The sequence below is a fragment of the Dunckerocampus dactyliophorus genome, chromosome 13 (assembly GCF_027744805.1).
Source record: "Dunckerocampus dactyliophorus isolate RoL2022-P2 chromosome 13, RoL_Ddac_1.1, whole genome shotgun sequence".
NCBI classification, from domain to species: Eukaryota; Metazoa; Chordata; class Actinopteri; order Syngnathiformes; family Syngnathidae; genus Dunckerocampus; species Dunckerocampus dactyliophorus.
In genome coordinates, this window is record NC_072831.1 from 27,245,864 (window position 1) to 27,264,848 (window position 18,985).

At 41.7% G+C, this 18,985-nt stretch overlaps 1 protein-coding gene across 2 annotated transcripts in view; it reads right to left on the reverse strand.

The window, feature by feature from the left end:
* Positions 1-802: 802 nt before the first annotated feature.
* LOC129192612 (nardilysin-like) overlaps positions 803-18,985 on the reverse strand; it is a 35,884-nt gene continuing 17,701 nt past the window's right edge. The window contains exons 14-31 of one of the 2 annotated variants that reach the window (XM_054796794.1): positions 17,311-17,365; positions 17,111-17,215; positions 16,759-16,882; positions 16,420-16,506; positions 13,597-13,716; positions 13,462-13,513; positions 10,943-11,093; positions 10,446-10,573; positions 9,498-9,660; positions 8,372-8,403; positions 8,073-8,211; positions 6,619-6,666; positions 6,504-6,556; positions 6,323-6,406; positions 6,039-6,132; positions 5,825-5,941; positions 1,813-1,902; positions 803-1,736 (exon numbers count right to left, since the gene is read on the reverse strand). In XM_054796794.1, the coding sequence (XP_054652769.1) occupies positions 1,515-1,736; positions 1,813-1,902; positions 5,825-5,941; positions 6,039-6,132; positions 6,323-6,406; positions 6,504-6,556; positions 6,619-6,666; positions 8,073-8,211; positions 8,372-8,403; positions 9,498-9,660; positions 10,446-10,573; positions 10,943-11,093; positions 13,462-13,513; positions 13,597-13,716; positions 16,420-16,506; positions 16,759-16,882; positions 17,111-17,215; positions 17,311-17,365 (1,864 nt within the window). In that variant the 3' untranslated portion in view covers positions 803-1,514. Of the gene's footprint in view, positions 1,737-1,812; positions 1,903-5,824; positions 5,942-6,038; positions 6,133-6,322; positions 6,407-6,503; positions 6,557-6,618; positions 6,667-8,072; positions 8,212-8,371; positions 8,404-9,497; positions 9,661-10,445; positions 10,574-10,942; positions 11,094-13,461; positions 13,514-13,596; positions 13,717-16,419; positions 16,507-16,758; positions 16,883-17,110; positions 17,216-17,310; positions 17,366-18,985 lie in introns of those variants that run through there. The other variant, XR_008573458.1, reaches the window with a different exon arrangement.

Consider the following 18,985-nt stretch of genomic DNA (forward strand, 5'->3'; position numbering starts at 1 on the left):
TGGCTTTAGAGACAGCGCTGTGCTGCACACACACACAAAAATGAGGGCAGGCCATCTTTCCCCTCCATTTACTTTCTGTCTGGAGCGTTCACACGTACATGTAAACATCAAGCTCATTATTACCCTTGCTGGGGTCCTGTGCATGCAATTACAAGTTAGATTTTTTATTTTTTTAAAGCGCAGTAATGTGAAATATACGTAATTGTGTATGATTCAAGTCACAAATGTTCACTGGAGCAGGATGGCCACCAAAAAGTTCATGTGGCAACACGGAGGCACTTGTCGCAGCTTGTTGCACCGCCCTAAAGAAGCCTGAATCAGGACTTCCTGACCCAAATACGACACCGCTGCTGCAGTACACACAGGACAAACAATTGCTCATCTCCCTAGAAAGCACAGGGAGCATCACATCACTTGGTAGAGTGGTTAGCTTCTTTTTGCACTTGTGTACATATTCTCCAATGACAAGCATGCATCTCCAGTAAGGAGGGCCCTCAAGAAATTGCTGTTTCTTCTTAGCAATATCGTTAATTATTTTACTCAAAAAGTAACCAAACTTTGCAGGCATGTGCTTCCTGGTGAAAATGCATGTCTCCTCAAAGCTAACTCGGTAGCGCCCTCTAGTAAAAAAAAAAAAAAAAAAAAGACAAAAGGTTGTCCGCCATTTTGGTTTAAAGGTGGCCAAAAATATGCGCTGGAGAATAGGACATATTATATTATATTATATTATTATTCTATTATATTATTATATTATACAGGAGAATATTACATATTACGTTGGATTCAAATTAAAAAAAAAAAAAAAAAAAAAAAATCAATTCACAAAATTTGCACTGGACAAAACATTTTTCACTGACCAGATAGGATTTATTGGAATTTTTAGTATATAATTTAAAAATAATAAATTCTCACCTATTTTTTACAATTTATTTTCTTTTTGTAAATAAAATTAAATAAATTAAATACCTGCCCATCCATCCATCCATCCATCCATCCATCAATTTTCTGTGCCGCTTATCCTAATTAGGGTCGCGGGGGTATGCTGGAGCCTTGAATACCTGCCCATCGTATAAAAAAATATGGAATTGAGAATAATGAAAAGAATACCTACCCCTCACTTAGAAAAACAAACAATCCAAAAAGGCACTGGATAAAAAAAAAAAAGCACACAGGAAGTAGCACATAAACAAACTAAAAATAAATCCCGTTTCTCCGCCTTTACCAAGAGTTGCCCTAAGAAACGCTGAGTGCACCCTCACTGTGAAAATGTGATTCTTTTTATTAAGTCACGCACTTTCACTCATCACTCATTAAATTATTCCTTTACACGATTCCTTTCCACAGCAAAAAGCAGGTCAGCTATAATAGCGCCTGCACACGGCTCCGCTTCCAACTGTCACACCACCACACCACTCTGCTCCAACACACGTCTCTGAGCTCTCCAGCAGCTTTCACATGACTCCTTTTTCTTTATAAACCACGTGAAAGTCCGCTCCGACAAGAGTGCTGGTGTCTCAGTTGAGTACTTTATGATAGGGGAAGATGGGGAGGTCCCTCGTGAAAGTAGGGATGTCCATGATGGCTGTGGAGCCTGCCATCTTAGACGAGGGCTGGAGGAAGGTCAGTTTGGATACCTCCCCATATGCAGAGCCGCTTGGCCCCTCCCCTTTGCCCTCTTCTTGGTTGTCGTCAGCGGCAACCTCCTTGTCCTTCTCCTCCGCTCCGAATCCCACCACCTTTGAGGGAGAGGAGGAGCATGGTGAAGAAGAAGAGGAGGAAGTATGGATGAAAGTGAAATAACACGGCGCTTACGTGCACGCTGAGTTTGCGACTGTTGCTTCCTCGGTGCTCTTGGAACCAGGAGAGCAGCTCGTCACGGCTCATCTGCTTCAGAGCCTCCACCTGAACACATGCACGACAAATTCATCAACTGAACGGCACTCAGTGGACCGCAGACCTCCAACAAGGCACAAAAATGCCTCAGCATGCACATGGCAGGCGATGATGTTGCAGTCCGGGCCTGTAGGTGGCAGTGATGTGCATTAACAGCAGCTCCACCTGCTGGATGTGATGGGGCCTCAACACAAGCGGATCATATGGAAAAAAAAAAGTGAAAACACAGCAAAACCTCTCAAGCCCAACACCCCTGCTGTCATAGAATTTGGAATCCAACCACAATGTTTGCAGAAAATACGCCTCTGAAGTACAGAGCATCAAATGATTAACTCAGGGTGTGCTTTTCCTTCGGAAAATCTTTTTTTCTACCAACAGGAGCAGCAGCCTCAACTACGGCTGTGATGAGAACATGAACAATGAGGTACGAGAAGTCACTTGTTTTGGTTTTTTTGGCAGTGGTTCACCTGGATTTACACCTGTGCGAGAATCCATGTTAGAAAATGAAATACTTGAGGCGCGTTGTCGACACCAGTCACCCACTTTGTCATTCAAGTTGAGACGCGGGTGCTTTATTGTTTTCACGGCAAATATAAACACAGGTTAACTTATTTTTACACTTGTATGACAAGCATGTTACTTAAAACATTGTCTCTACAGTTAATAAAGGTTTTATGGGTAGCAGTAATATCAGTGTGATGAGAACCATAGAACCGGAAGTCTAAATTGTTGCGGTCGAGGGAGCACAGCGATGGAAGTCCGGGCTGCTTCGCACAAGATGGCTGAAGTGAAACAAAAATAATACAAAAATAAGAATGAACTGCGTTGAGCGTTTATCATTTTATTATTAGTGGCTAACTTACTTTTTGTTACTTTTGTTACTTAAAACATTGTCTCGACAGTTAACACACTTTTTTGGGGTAGCAGTGACATCGATGAGGCAAAGTGTGATGACAACCATAGAATAGGAAGTCTAAATTATTTTAATATAGAGGTAGCACAGCGATCGAAGTCCGGGCTGCTCCGCACAATATTGCTGAAATCAAACAAAAATTATATAAGAATGAACAGCGTTGGACGTGTTTGGCTTTTATCATTAGCGGCTAACAGATTTTTACACTTGTATGACAGTCATGTTACTTAAAACAACGCCTGTACAGTCAGCAGTTTTTTGGGGGGTAGCAATGATATCATTGAGACAAAGTGTGATGATAACCATAGAACAGGACGTCTACATTGTTGTGATATAGAGGTAGTCTAGCGACGGAAGTCCTGGCTGTTCAGCACCCTCCATCCATCCATTTACTATACCGCTTCTCCTCATTCAGCACGATAAGTGCAAAAAAACAAAACAAAAATCAACAAGAATAATAAAAAACAAACAATGAACTGCATTTAATGTTTTTACATATTATTGGTGGCCAATTTATTTTTACACTTGTATAACAGCTAAGGATGTGACTTGAATTGTAAAGGTAAATGATTTCTATTTCCATTAGTTCTTCTAGGAAAGATTGTTGTTTTGACTAAGAAAAGAGAAAACAGACAGCAGAAGACAACTTTGTCGTCCAGCAGCAAACTAATAACTCCCAAGCAGTGCCGAGACTGTGACAGCCGAGCTCGGCTAATTAGGGGCGTCCATGCAAGTGGTGAATACTGTGAATGAAAGGAGGAAATTAAATGACACGTCTGCTCTTTGAGGGGAGTTATGTTGGCTCCTCTAATATTTGGAGAGCGCCTGAAGAGAGCTACGCCTCCCGTATTAGCAGCGTCTCCACCAAGCACTTCAGTTCAGCACAGTGTTTTTACATTGTCAAACCTTGTTAAGGGTGCTAACATTACTGAGCAAGACACAAATTACAGCCTGATCTGACAGAGATTATAACACGGCCAACAGTTCAATGCTGCAATTGAGCAAATTCTCGTTAAATCAGTGCTGGTGATGTTTAAAGGCATTTTCTGGACTATAAGTCACACTTTTTTTTCCCCCCATGGATGGAATCGTTGAACTGGCAAATAAAAACAGAAGCTGCTGTTACAGGCGGAATCTCGTGGAAATTAACATAATGTGAACGAGATGCTGTCATCGTGAGAAGGAACATTTCTGCTCTACAAGTATTTCTGCTCCACTGTGTTAGAATCTCATCACAAACACGAGCCCGCACCCTCCCGAACTTAAGCAAAAGTTGGCAAAAAAAATTCGAAGCTCATCTCTTACAGCACGTGAATGTAACCTAGCGGGGTTAGCTTAGTTTAGCAGAGCATGCTAGTGTGGCTGTATGAGTGTGTTGACGCTGTGTTGTGTTTTACCGCTTGTTAATGCAAATGAGCCTTTTATGATGCCCGCTGACGTCATGCAAATTCTGAGTGAAATAAGGGTGAGAAGCAGGTTTATTCGTACTCTCTGCTAGTCTTAACCGCCAACAGACATTCTCAACACACACACACACACACACACACACACACACACACACACACACACACACACACAATACACTTCCGCCCTTCAAAATAAGAGTGCTGTTCGCCACATACCTGCCTCATTGAGGAAACAAAATAAGTGTGTTATAAAACGTAGCTGACATTAATAACCCAATTGGAATTATATCCGTGACTGCACAGGCAATACAATTTGTTGAGGATTTTGTAAAAATGTGTGCAGAGGTTGACATCCCATTAGAAAAGTTAGCAAAGCTACATCCCTTTCTGAAATACTGGGCAAAATTGGCCAATGATGTATTGAATCAATAAATGTAAGGATTTTTGCATTTCATTAATGAGCAGACAGTTTATTTGCTGTCACATGGTACACACTCTACTATGCTGGTAAAATAAGTGTAAAAGGTAAAAAAAAATTAAAATGGAGAAAAAACGGAATGTTTTTCTCTTTAAATTTAGAGGGTGTGGCTTAAATGCAGGTAGAATCTGGAAATGACGGTATATGCATATACTTAAAAGAATGATTTATTTCAGATTTTGTAGCTTTAGGTTGTCTTCTTGTCGGTGTAAACCACGTGTCAAACTCAAGATGACATCATTTTATTTGGGAAAAATGTTCATGAGTGATGCACTTCCCCTTTTTCCATCTTAATGTATTTGACAGAAAAACTGTACCTCTAAACTTTAATGTTATGTGATCATGCAACAAGATATCCATCCATCTTCTGTGCCGCTCATCCTCACTAGGGTGAGCAGGTATGCTGGAGCCTGTCCTAACTGACGTCGGGCGAGAGGCAGGTTACACCCTGGACTGGTCGTTGGCCAATCACAGGGCACATAAAGACAAACAACCATTCACACTAACATTCATACCCATGGACAATTTAGAGTGGCCAATTAACCTAACATGCATGTTTTTTTGGAATGTGGGAGGAAACCGGAGTACCAGGAGAAAACCCACGCACGCATGGGGAAAACATGCAAACTCCACACAGAGATGCCCAACTGAGATTTGAACCCAGATCTTCCTGATATCCCGACTGTGTGGCCAGCCCTTCAACAGGATATTCCAAGCATTTTTTGTTATCAAAAATAAATACATGAATGTCTGCTTGTCACCTCGACATTCTCACTTCACTTATAATAATCAAATGCATGAGCAATTGTGTAACAATAACATGAGGGTATAGTCATGTTTATGGTCATTTATACTGACAGTTACAAGTGGGGCTCTGAGGGCAGCCATAACTGTGATGTGGCCCGCAATCAAAACGAGTTTGACATCCCTGGTGTAAACATTGCCCCCTCCCTCTGGCTTTGTCCTCTTCTTTTGTGTATTTAATGTTGTTGGACACTCCTAAAAAATAAAAAAAAGCTTGCTCTGACGATTACGATAATCTAAATATCGGGAAATGCGACTTATAGTCCGGAAAATACGGTAATGTTTTGAAGCTTAACCTCCATTTAAAAGCATGTGTTTTGAGTGTGTCACCTCTCTGTTGAGTCGGTCAAACACATACTGCTGTGTCACCACCTCAGTCCAGTTCCTGTCCACCTCCTCGCCAAGGTGTGTGTCCTCACACTCCTTCAGCTTCACTAGAGCAGTCACCTGCGCGGCACATCCACATTATTATTATGGATGAGAAGAGCAGATACACACGACTGTTTCTGACAAAGAACAGCTTTGTGGGGTTTAGCACACAAACCTGAGTAGTAAAGGCATCCTCAGTCAGCGCACGGAGTGTTGTCTCCCCAAATGAAGTGAGGAACTCTTCAATTTTCAGCTCCACCAGCTCTGTACTGAGAGGCAGGATTGTTCATGAATCAACAATGTATTCAGGCAACTGGCTTTGTTCTAGCGGCCAATTAGAATCTCCGCAGGAAATAATGGGAATTGAAATGACCTGTTCCAGGGTCACGCTATCGCTAGCGTAACTTCATGTTTTAAGTCACATTTTGCTTGGAGCATGCATCGTTGCTCCAGACTCACTTGAACTTGGAGGCCTGCGTCTCCACGGTGATGGAGAAACCCAGAACACCGGAGGTGTTTCTGCAGGTGGGGTAGACGTGGTACCTGGAAAGCAAGTTGAAAATAGGTCCGATTGACCAATTAGAAGAGGCAACTCTTTGCCGCGGTTTAATGGAAAGCATAAGGGGTAAAATGGGCTCACCCCAGAGTCTCTTTGGTGCGAAGGAAGTCAAAACAAGGTTCCTCCATGTGCATCTGCAAGACAACATGTCACTCAAAGACTACTGGAGGATTGACAACATAGAAATGTTACTTACCACTAAGAGTTCCATTAGCGTATGCTCCCTCAAGGCTTTGGGCCCAGACTACAACACAGGAAATTGTTGAATAATTGTTGGTTTGCAAAACTTGTACATAGATTTATCAAGGATACATTTTATATTCACATTCTAACTTGTAAGAATTACTAGTTCACGAGACGAGAAACAAGATTGGGTCTATGAGAACGAGACCTCTTCCTGCCTGTATAGAGGCGAGAGACGAGGAAAACAGACAGGCATGCTCATGGTAATATATTGAGGCCGGCAAAGTTATTGAGTTATTGTGTGATTAATTAATTGATTTATTTATTATCGTCGCAGGCCCACAAGAGAGTTTTTTTTCCCTATTCATCCATCCATCTTCTATGCCGCTTATCCTCACTAGGGTCGCGGGTATGCTGGAGCTGACTTCGGGCGAGAGGCGGGGTACACCCTGGGCTGGTCGCCAGCCAATGGCGGGGCACATATAGACAATCATTCATACAATTCACATTTAATTTAGAGTCTCCAATTAACCTAACATGAATGTGGGAGGAAGCCGGGGTACCCGGAGAAAACCCACGCACGCACGGGGAGAACATGCAAACTCCACACAGAGATGCCCAAACGGAGATACGAACCCAGATACGAACCTCATCTCCTGACTGCGGCCAACATGCTAACCACTCGGCCAGAGTGTGTTTTTTTTTTTCTGAACGAGAAATCTCCTCACATTTAATCTTGCGAGATCTTGAGGCAAGATTACCCGTACTGGGAGGGTGAGCGAACCTAGCGCTCCTTGTTTCTCCTGCCTGTTGTAACCTCACCTGAACTCACATGTAAGCAAACACTCATTTTCAGAGGAAGACATTTCCCATATCAGTTGTACCAAACGCTCCGCAATGAGGCGGAGGGGAAAAAAACAAAACAATCAAGCACACAAAAAACCTTATCAGCCACCTGAAACACCAGCACCGCAGCATTTGAAAGGTGCAAAAGGTTTGCCACCTCTGTGGCGTCACACCAGCTGCTCGATGTGCCCGAATACAGTGCACCTTGCTGGGCCACCCGCTCTATACTCGGGTACTCCTGACTTCCATAATGGGTTGCTCGGAGCATGTGTCTGAATACAGTGCACTTTGTTGGGCCACAGCAGGTGGCTCCCTCCGCTCTATACTCTGGTTCTCCTGATAATAGTGATGTGGTAGTAGTGATGTCATGATATTTGATTAGGACAAATCAACAGGCACTCAAATCCAAATTGGTTCAAGTCCTTCTTACCTCCAGGTGTGCACTCATTACAGTTAAATCTAAATAAATAAATCTAAATAATAAAAGGAGTTATAAAAAAAAAAAGTTATCTGCACCATATCGGTCTTGAGAAGTACTGATATCGGTTTAATTAAAAAAAAAAAAAAAAAGATATCCTGCATTTCTAATTAAAATGATGCAAAGTGTGCGTGTGTGCATACCTGGTAGTAAACTGTGACCTCAGAGTTGGCATCGCCCTTGTTCAGTGACTTGACTTTACAGATGTGGTGCTGAGGCGGCAGCTCCACCACTCTGAACATCACGGGCACCTCCACTGGCAGCTTGGAGAACTGCAACTTGCTGTCAGTCAAGAGAAGGGGCGGGGGAGAAGGAGAAGGAGAATGATGGATTTAGCAACTGAGGCTAATGCAAATGACAGCCCATGTCAGGTACAAGCATCCATGAGTGTATTGAAGCTGCCATAAGGGTCTGGGGGCATCAGGAGTAGCGGCTGACTCACTCTGTCACGTACTGCAGGAAGCCCACTGACTCCTGTGGAGAAAACATGACGATGGACAAGTCAGGTACACATCATCAGAAACGAAGAACACACAGCCTGTTACAACACGCTGGGCAACCTGCCATGAGAAATAATACAAACGGAAATAATCTGTTCCAGGGTTAAACTGCAGCCATCCTAACTGCAGAGGCAATTTTAGAGATGTGCACGTTGAGATGTACATAGTCTTAGAAAGGCTAAATGCAGCTAACTTTGTTGTGTCTGTTCAACTCCAATTTTATTATTGCACTTCTATCACAACAACATTGTGTCCTAATGTGCTACAGAGTTAGCAAGGAGCAGGAGCGATGTTGAATTCAGAAAAAGGCGTCGCAGTCAAGTGCCCATGGCCCCCGCGGTGGCACAGAATCGGGGCAGCTCAACACAAACAACTCCATCGCGCAAACAAAGCAGCAACACAAAAAAACACATAAGGATCCTCGCAAAACAAACCTCCGGCCACTCGAATGCCATCCGAAACACCCGCAAAGTGAGAAAGTGAGTTTTTCCTCATACCTACTGTAGCTGACTATTGTTTGAGTATTATCACTTGTCTAGGCCTTCATTTCACACTACAAAATGAGAACTAAAAGTATGTATGATTCATGCTGATATCTGATCAGATTCATATCGGTATCGGCAGATACTCAAGGCTGCAATATTGGCATCATATCGGAAGTGAAAAAGCTGAATAAAGACACCCCTATTATGACCATTACCATCATTATTGTCAGCTGTATCCTGCCCTATGTCACAAAAGCGGTTCTAAAATTCTGGTTCTATGGTTGTCATGTCACTTTTTCCTCTCTGCAGCTACTGTAGTACCCTTCTGTGGTGACATCACAAAAAAGCCAAAGAAAAAGCAAAATATGAAAGTGGTTCATGGTCCAAATAGAAAAGATGCATCTTTTTCACTTATTAGTGAGCTGCCATACACAAAAATATTTATATTTTTCTGCATTTTTGGACACTGCATGAATAATGGAGGAAGAGGGCATCTATGAAGCTGATATTCTGTACATTCAGAATGTTGGTGGATGTATGCGGCGTTCTGTATGGAACAAGCTAGTGGGTGGTGTGCACTCACAGCGCTGCTGAAGTTGCCCTGCACCAGTCCCTCTGCATACAGCTCCGCCTTGAACCTCCGGCTGAAGTCCATCAGCTCCTGGCTGGTCAGCCCGGCAATGAGCGCCTGGTACTTCTCCACCATGGACCAGCGAGAGTGCTCCAGGATCAACAAGCGCACGTCCCTGGCAAGAGGAGTTCATGTACAGTGCTGTAAAAAAGTGTTCCTGATTTCTTTTCTTTCTTTTTTTTTTTTCTTTGCATGTTTGTCAGACTTAAATGTTTCAGCTCATCAAACAAATTTAAATAATGACAGCACAGCTGAACACAAAATGAAATTTTTAAATGAAACTTTTTATTTATTAAGGGAGAAAAAAAATCCAAACCTACATGGCTGGGCTTAGTGGTTTTCGTTTTTGGAACTGTGCTATGCAGGCCGTTTTTGTCTTTCTTGAGTCATGAACACTGACCTTAACTGAGGTAAGTGAGGCCTGAAGTTCTTTGAATGTTGTTGTGGGGCCTTTGTGACCTTTTGAATAAGTTGTCGCTGCGCTCTTGGGTAATTTTGGTTGGCCAGTCACTCCTGGGAAAATTCACCACTGTTCTTTTTTTTTTCCATTTGTGGATAATGGCTCTCACTGTGGTTGGCTGGAGTCCCAAAGCTTTAGAAATGGCTTTATAACCTTTAACAAGACTGAAAGATCTCAATTACGTTCTCTCTCTCTTAATAATAAAAAGTTCCATTTAAAAACTGCATCTTGTGTTCAGTTGTGTTGTCATCAACTAATATTTAAATTTTGGTTGATGACCAGAAACATTTACTGTAAGTGTGACAAACAACAAAAAAAAAAACAATCAGGACGGGAGCAAACACTTTTTCACACTACTGTTATGTTCAAGTATTTGGGACATATTGGGCCACAAGGAGGCAGCACAGGACTGAATATGAACGGACGGTAAAAGCACTCACTTGCCCAGCTTGTCAGGCTTGATGAGGATGTTGAAGTAGGTCTTCTTTAGCTGCTCGGTGAACATGCTGAAGACATCCGGCGGAGCGTGGAAATCAGCCAGGTGATCAATGATCAGGTGAAACAGCAGCTATGTATGAGAAAAAAGTACACGGTCTGATCTAATGCAAGTGCTATACCAAATATTCGACACAGCTAAAGCAATACATCATTGAGAAGTGTTTCTCAAATTTTGCCCCTTTAATAACTAAACAAGACCACTGCAAACCACGAAGACAATAAACAATATCTCAGGGTCTAGCAAAATGGAGCATTATTATATGAGGATGGATTTTTTTTTTAATACAGACCTTGTATTGGATTAATATGGTTAAAAAAAAAATTACAAAAAAACGAACAGGCATCGAGAACCACAATGTAGCACAAGAACCACCCGGTGGTTTATTACGACATGGGTCTCTAACCAAACCAATCCGTCTCTCCAGCTGCACTCACTCACGGGGAGTTTGTTGTCAAATCCTTTGACCTTGATCACCAGCCCGTGCTCGCCGGCGACCAGTTTATACTCCAGCTGGGCCACCTCGGCCTCGTAGGCGGGCTCGGCAAGATTGTGGCCCAGGATGTTGACCAGCAGGTCAAACAGAACCACACTGCAACACAGGAAGGCGGCAGTTGGAGAGAGAAAATGTGATTGATGGAGGAAGGAATGAGGAATAATGGAAGTCAAGTAACAAACACATAGCATATCTCCTCAAGGGACAACACTGGAGAAATGACACTTGTAGTCAGTGTGCAGCTTGTATAGCGGTATAGATTTGCTGTCCTCTGAAAAGGAGTCCACACGCATCCATTATTGACAAAATAGCTGTAAACACTACAGATGGTGGTAGCATCATGAACAGCGGCTGCACGAGTGCTGGTGGCACTGGGGGGGCTGCGGTTCGTTGAGCAAAAATGAACGGTGAAATTCTGAAGCAGAAGCCGGCCTGCATGGCAGTTTTCCAACATGTCAAAGAGCCCAAACACAGAAGACAAGTGCCATGCTGAGGAAGCTGGAGGTGACGGAATGGACATGCATGACCCACACCTGAACGTAACAGAGCACCTGTGGGGTGGAAGGAAGGTAGAGGAGTGGAAGAGCATTCCAGTAATAACCTGAGCAGTTCTGCTCAGTTCCATGCCCAAGAGAATTAAGTAGTACCTTTTTGACTCTTACTTTGTCCTTCTTCCCCACTCAGATTGAAACCCTTTCCTAAGTTTAGAATAAATAAATTGGAGGCTAATTAGTTTGCTCGGTAGCTTGCTATGCTTAAAGAGGCGTCTGTCTCTTGTGTCCCTGCAGCGATCCCATAGCCTGCGCATAAGAGTTGTGCAATGTGGTGTGAAGTAGTGCGTACCTGTATACTAGAAGCACGTCAGACTGGCTGCGCTGTATATAAATCAAGTGACAGATGTCAGTGAGGATGGATGATAAGCTAATGTCGACCTTTTTTTTTTAATGCCATGCAATCGGCATGTCAAAAAATATGAGTGCAAAGGTGACTACGCAAGTCTTATGTCATGTCTACAGGGCTCTAATGTTTAAAAAAAATAATCTTTTTTTTTTTTGCAAGGTAATAAACAGGCTTTTTATTCTCCAACTAAGAAACATTCCATTTATTAAATTAAATCCTGCTTCCTGGAAATTCACACAGTCGGGTGTGGAACCAATTAACCGCCATAAATGAGAGACGACTGTACTGTGATAAAATCTGCCATGAGACCCAGTTGTGCTTCACAATGTCACAGTACGTGTTGGAATTTGTCTCTGCTGAATGAACCACAGCTCCCCCCACCAGTGCTGGCAGCACTCGTGCAGCCCCAGACCGTAACACTACTATCATTATGCTTGACTGCCGACAAGACACAAATATCTTTGTACTCACTTGTGCTGCCAGAAAGTTAGAAAATAATGGTTGTGCGTTCACTCATTTTCAGTCGATTGTAAATCTATTCAGCTGTCCTTCGTTTATCGCGGTTAATTGGTTCTAGGCTCCACTGCGATAAGTGAATTTCCACGAAGTAGGATTCACTATTAATAAACACAATATGTTCGTAGTTATGGCATAGAAAACATGTTTCCGATCTTCTAAATACGCTTATTAGAGCCCTCTAGACATTAAATACCACCCATATGCCATCTTTACATTTGTATTACCCAATATAGATCTATTCGAAGAAAATAAGACATAAATAAGATAACAGACTCACACCTTAGCATTTCTTTGTTTTTTTCTGGACAGCGTACTTCCTGCAGTGCATCGTCTCATCAATGTATTATAATGGCGGCTTTAAATGGCTTTACAGTTGTATTACCCAATATAGCCGACATAATAAGAGCAAATAAGCCATTTAAGGCGTAAATAAAACTCCTGTTTGCGTGTGTCACAGTAAATGTGTTCCCTAGCGGACCTTTGGCGGGCGGACAGCTGTGTAGATTGAGGACAGGAAGTGACGTCGGAAGTTCAGAGTTGAGTTTTAGCTCGTTGTGGGTTATGGCCCCAACAGTAGCCCGTGTTGTTATTACTATTTTTATTGTTATTGTTGTTGCTGTTATTATTATTGCGCCTGTTGTGAGATCATTTAAACCTTTTCTGGCGATCACATCTGGCCCTTGTCTCACCCAACACCAGCATCTAGTCGCCAATGTAGACTACATTCAAAACCTTCTTTTGCCTTGTATTTGTATATTAGTTCATTTGGCCATTTTTATGCTTGAAATTGCTTAATTTAGGCCAAGAATAAGTACAATTTGCTTAAATATGAATTTTTTTTTTTACTAATAATAATAGGCCGTATTCCACCACGAAACAGCGATCATTTATCAATTATTTACTTTGTGAAACACCACAATAAATGTAGCGAGAGACGACTGTATTGCTATACAAGCTGTACTTCCAAGTTTCATTACTGAAATGTGAGTGGTGTACTCACTTTTGTGAGCTGCAGTACTAAAGTATGCTAAAACATGACACTTACGTCTTAGCAGACTGCTGGATTATAGGAGAGATTAGGTGGAATCTGATGTAGGCTGCAACAGGGAAAAGCGACACGTGTCAGAAGCTCAGGCTCACTAATTAATGTTAAGAAAAGAGAACACAAACACATGCGCACCTTTTAGTGTTTTGAATTTGTTGTCCTTCCTGTACCACAGGCACCCTCTCTCGCTATCTGTGATCCGCACTGGGAAGTCTGTGTCGGGACAGTCGGAGGGCTTCAGGGTGAAATCAGTGGCTAGAAAAAATAAAATCCACAGCGCATGGCGGAGACATTAGAATAAACAATTATTAACTTGCTTTCAGTGCAGAGCTAAAAAGTATTAACAACAATGAAGGACAGTGGTGTGAAAGTGTTTGCGCCCTTCCCGAGTTCTTATTTTTTCACATGTTTGCATATGTTTTAGATAAAAGAATTCCCAGGTGTGGCCGGCCAACCAAAATAACCCCAAGAGCGCAGCGACGACTCATCCAAGAGGTCACAAAAGACCCCACAACAACATCCAAAAAACTGCGGGCCTCACTTGCCTCAGTTAAGGTCAGTGTTCATGACTCCATCATATGAAAGACACTGGGCAAAAACGGCCTGCATGGCAGAGTTGTGAGAGAAAACCACTGTTGTATAAATAAACATTAAGGCCCGTCTCAATTTTGCCATAAAGGGGCAATCACTTTTTCACACAAGGCCACGTAGGTTTGTATTTGTTTTCCTCCCTTAATAGTAAAAAGTTTAATTTAAAAAGTCCGTTTTGTGTTGTGTTGTCATTAGCTAACATTTAAATGATCATCTGAAACATGCAAAAAAATAAGAACTCAGGAAGGGGGCAAACATTTTTTCACACCACTGTATATTTGAGGCACATCTATTCAGGTTTGCACTCGCTGCACGGCCGTAAGACCAGATCATGCTGATGTGGATTTGGTTGTTTTTTTGTTCATTATTGGTTAAAATCCTGTTGTCATGGGTTGGTTTTACTCTGTTTTTTTTCCACCGAGACCTCTGACATTGTGTGCTACAGAATAGGAAGAAAACTACAGTGCTGTCTATTTGAGTTTTGTTGTTAGCTTCCTTGCACAAGCCTATTTTGACAGTAATTGCACATTTCAAGGATTTTTATAAGAAACAGTGCAGATGTAAATAGGGTTTGTTTCTTTTTTTTTTTTTAAGTTGAGAGACAGAAACATAATTATGCTGGGATTACACATCAAGAGATAAAGGAGGAGTGACGAATACTAATATGCTCCCAGTGTGATTAGCGCAGCGGGCCCCGACTGAATGGAGCTTAGAATATAAAGTTAACCAATTAAAGCCTGAGTAATAACGCATCTATTAGATCAGTGATTATTATTAACAAGGGAACGAAATGTAATGAAAGACAGCATTGACAGAACCGCTATTGTGAAACGTATCCAGGAACTTGTTAAGACTAGAAATGAACCTCAGAAATTGCAAGTGAAGAAGCTGTCGCTGATACATAATGACAAAAAAAGGCAAACAATAATGCATTGAGGCCTGTAATGCTGGTTTAATGCATCACATCATATCATGGCTCAACCAGGTGCCATGCAAAGCATAAGGATGACATCGGAGTAAGTGTCATTATGTTGTAAATCTCCAATCCCACCACAATCCCTCAAAAGGTTCTTATAGTTTTCAAGGAAGCATTGTGAGATGAGCATTGTGCCAGGGCCATTAGAAGATGGGAACACTGTGGTCATAAAGGGATTGACGTGGTCGGCAGTAGTTGGAAATAACACACCACCGCGTGCCTGAAAAATATCCCACTATTACCAGGAGGGATGGACTTGTGCGTCTTTGTTGTATGAGTCTTGACATGACCAGCTAAAACTAGGGCAACACATCATACATACAGTAGCAAAAAGGGGTATATCCCTCACATTTCAGACACTTTTGTATTACTGTACAGGCGGTTAATTATTTCCAGACCTGACTGTGATAGTAGGATTCCTTATTTTATAACTTATCTTATAACTGGAATATTTTTGTAGTTAGAGCGTAGAAAACCTGTTTACGACCTTCTAAATACAGTTTGAACATCATTAGAGTCCTGTAGAAATGAAATAACACCACTATATAGTCAACTTTACACTCGTATTACCCAATACAGTAGACATAAGCCATTTAAGACAGAAATAAGACTCATTCCTATGCATGTTACTATAAATACGTTCTCTAGGGGAGCGGAGTGGCGAACAATGTTAAAAAACATACATAGAAAACAGCTTTTCTATGCTCTAACTACAAAATATTCAATTTATAAATCAGGGATCCCAGTTTGCGGAAATTCACTCATCACGGCCGGATCTGGAACCAATTAACAGCAATAAACGAGGGATTACTGTATATATTAGTTCATATTGCCATTTTTAATACTTGAAAATGCTTAATTTGAGCAAAAATATTTAAGATTTGCCTAAATCTGCTTATTTTTTGCCCAATAACAGGCCATGGTCAACCACGAAACAGCATGATTTATTAATATATTTTCGGTAAAACGTGATAGAGTGAAGGCACAAAATTCAAAGCACAAAATGGCAAGGGATTACTGTATATCTTCTCAAGCGAAAATATGATCAAAATAAAATGAGTGGTTCTCAACTGGTTTAGCTGCAGGACCCACCACCACCCCTCAATGACAAGGGGCGACCCAAACTGCAGATTTTTTTTTTCCCCAACTCAAACTTCTCAAATAACTTATATTTAAAAGGGACTGTTTGGAACACAACTTGAGCTGTAGCGGTGAGACGCTGTCCTCTCTATGGCACGCTCTTCTCCAGCAGATGTCTGCAGCTGTGTGTCGGACGAACGGCACGTTAAGACCAAACTTGGCGTCCTTGAATAGTTATTTTGATGCACATCAACATCAGTATGACGAATACTCCCATCAAGAGACGAGTTTAAGTCCTGCCCATCACCTACCAATGAACTTGTTCTCTTCTGGAAGGCGAAGCTCACTGTTCAGCTCCAAATTTCCCATCCAGCGCCCCATCCACTCTGTCTGGATGCCTGCGAGAAGCAAAGACAATCATCAGCACATTGAACGTCTGTCTACAGGAAATAAACAGCTTCTACGAGAATCGGACGCTCAGTTGGTGCATTTTTCATGTGGCGCGACGCTGTTTTATCACCATTGTGTGCCAGTGAAGAGACAGAGATAAATGGCAGGGTTGCTTTACAGCAGTGTGAACATTGCTGCAGGAAGAGGAAAAGACAATGTATTCATGCGTGCTGTGGGACCACACACAAACACACACACACCTTCCACGCTGTATTGTGTTCCAAACCACTTCTCCCTGAGGGGACACTGGCCCTCGTGTTCTGGTGACAACAGCATCAGGTTGGCTTTCTCAGGGGTAAGCAGGGACAGCACTGCACCAATCACCTGCGCACAAACACACAGGCAGGGAACAAATTTCCTCCTTTCAGTTTGTAAATGCGTGTTGTTTATGCAGGAACAACCTCAGACGGGAACGGGAGGGGGGGAGCATGCTACTTTCATTCAAAGCTTCAATTTCACGTTCCATACAAAGCAATCTGCACCACACAAAGACACAAACAAGAATGGCTTGACAGAAAAGATTTGTTTTGATGCAAAACTGAAGCTGCTGACCTCTGGACTGAACTCAAACATCAGCTGGTCTCCTGTCAGAAAGTCCTCTTTGGGGAAGAGCTGCATGTTCTCACAGACGTCCTCCACGTACTCTATAGGGTCACTCTGACAAAGAGAATGGAACACAGCTTTACAATAAAATGGAAAAAATACAAAATGACTCATACTGGAGCATGTGACACAATCATTTTGACTCATACCTCCTCCTGATAGTGGAACTCATTGGCCTCAATCTTCTGAATCTCTTCATATATCCTGATGGCATTAAAAGAAAGACAAGTTGATTTTTGTCCATATGTCAAGAAAAGAACCTAAATGAAGCACAGATGTCAAAATGTCGCTTTTCCACTACACAGCACGGTCTCTGATTGGGGCGGTTGCTTTTCCACTACAAAACAGTACAGCTGGAAACTACGAAAACAGACGACAAACAAAAAAAGACTGCAGGAGATGGAGGGTCCGCTGTACTATTTTTATCCAAGAGGAGACTGCGGGCAGCAAGACAAAAGAGCTCTGCAGCAAAGTGGAGACTGTTCAGTATAAAACTGCAGCCTCCACAGCTAAGGCACAGCAATAGGCTAAGCCAGCGGTAGGCAACCTGTGGCCCTGGAGCCGTATGTGGCACCTCCTTGTTGTCCTTCAGTCATGACAAAAGAAAAAAAAAAAAGCTGTTTACTAATGTAATTATTATCTATTTACTATTTTATTTTGGTTTATTTTATATCTTGAAGTTTGATGTGAAACGTTAACATAAAATGTTTAAAATGTTTATAATTTGTCAATTAAAATACGCGTCACATCCACATACCTGCAGGCGGCTTGAGCGTGCTATCCCCTCAGCTAACCAGGAATAAATAAGAAAAATAAATAATTCATCAATATCGGTCATAAATGAGAGCCTACAGTCCTGTGTGAAGAGCAAAGTCATATCTTATTGCCCCAACATAGGGGAGATCAGCACTGAGCATCAGAAACAAGTCGCATTCAACAAGTAAGAATACGAGCATTTAAATGGTCGTTATTTTACAGAAAAAAAACATTTATTTCAGACCCGTCAAGAAAAGTTCCTAGATATGTTTAATTTTCTTCAACTGCCGAGCTGCAACTACATGTTTTTTTTTTATTATATTAAAGTGGGCTGTTTTATTTTAATTTTACACAAACTAATATGATAAGGACTCAAAAAGGCCTCACTGACTGCACTTCTGTTTGTTGTATTCTGTTGGGTAAAATTAAAAACACTAAAACTCGTGTTACGTTTGCAGCTCCAGACTATTTATTATGTCAAAATTTTATTAAAATATTTATAAAATTTTGCCAAAGTAAAAAACAAATGTACACAAATGTTTGCTGGTAGTTTAGACAAAATGGTTCTTTTGATAGTAAAGGTTGCCGACCCCTGGGCTAAGCCAACATTATCATGTTAATTTTTGTCATGTCTCAAGTTCTGAATGACGAATCTGCTTGACAACTGTGGTTTACGTATGGTATCTGCTCGGCACACTTGGAACCGTGGCTGACCAGGTACTGCAAATAGTACCTCGTAGTTTGCCAGTGGAAGAGAGTCATGGTGAATTGAGGAGGGAAAGGGACAACTGTGGTTCAGTGATACAGTAATCCCTTGTTTATCGTGGTTCATTGGTTCTATAACCGACCGTGATAAGTTCATTTCCACCAAGTAGGATTCCTCATTTATAATTCGAATATTTGGTAGTTCGATCAGAGAAAACCGGTTTACAACCTTATAAATGCATTTTTTTAATATTATTAGAGCCCTCTAGATATGATATAACACCCCTATAGTCACTTTTCTATTCGTACTACCCAATATAGTAGACATAATAACAGTAAATAAAGACTAAAATTTAAGATATA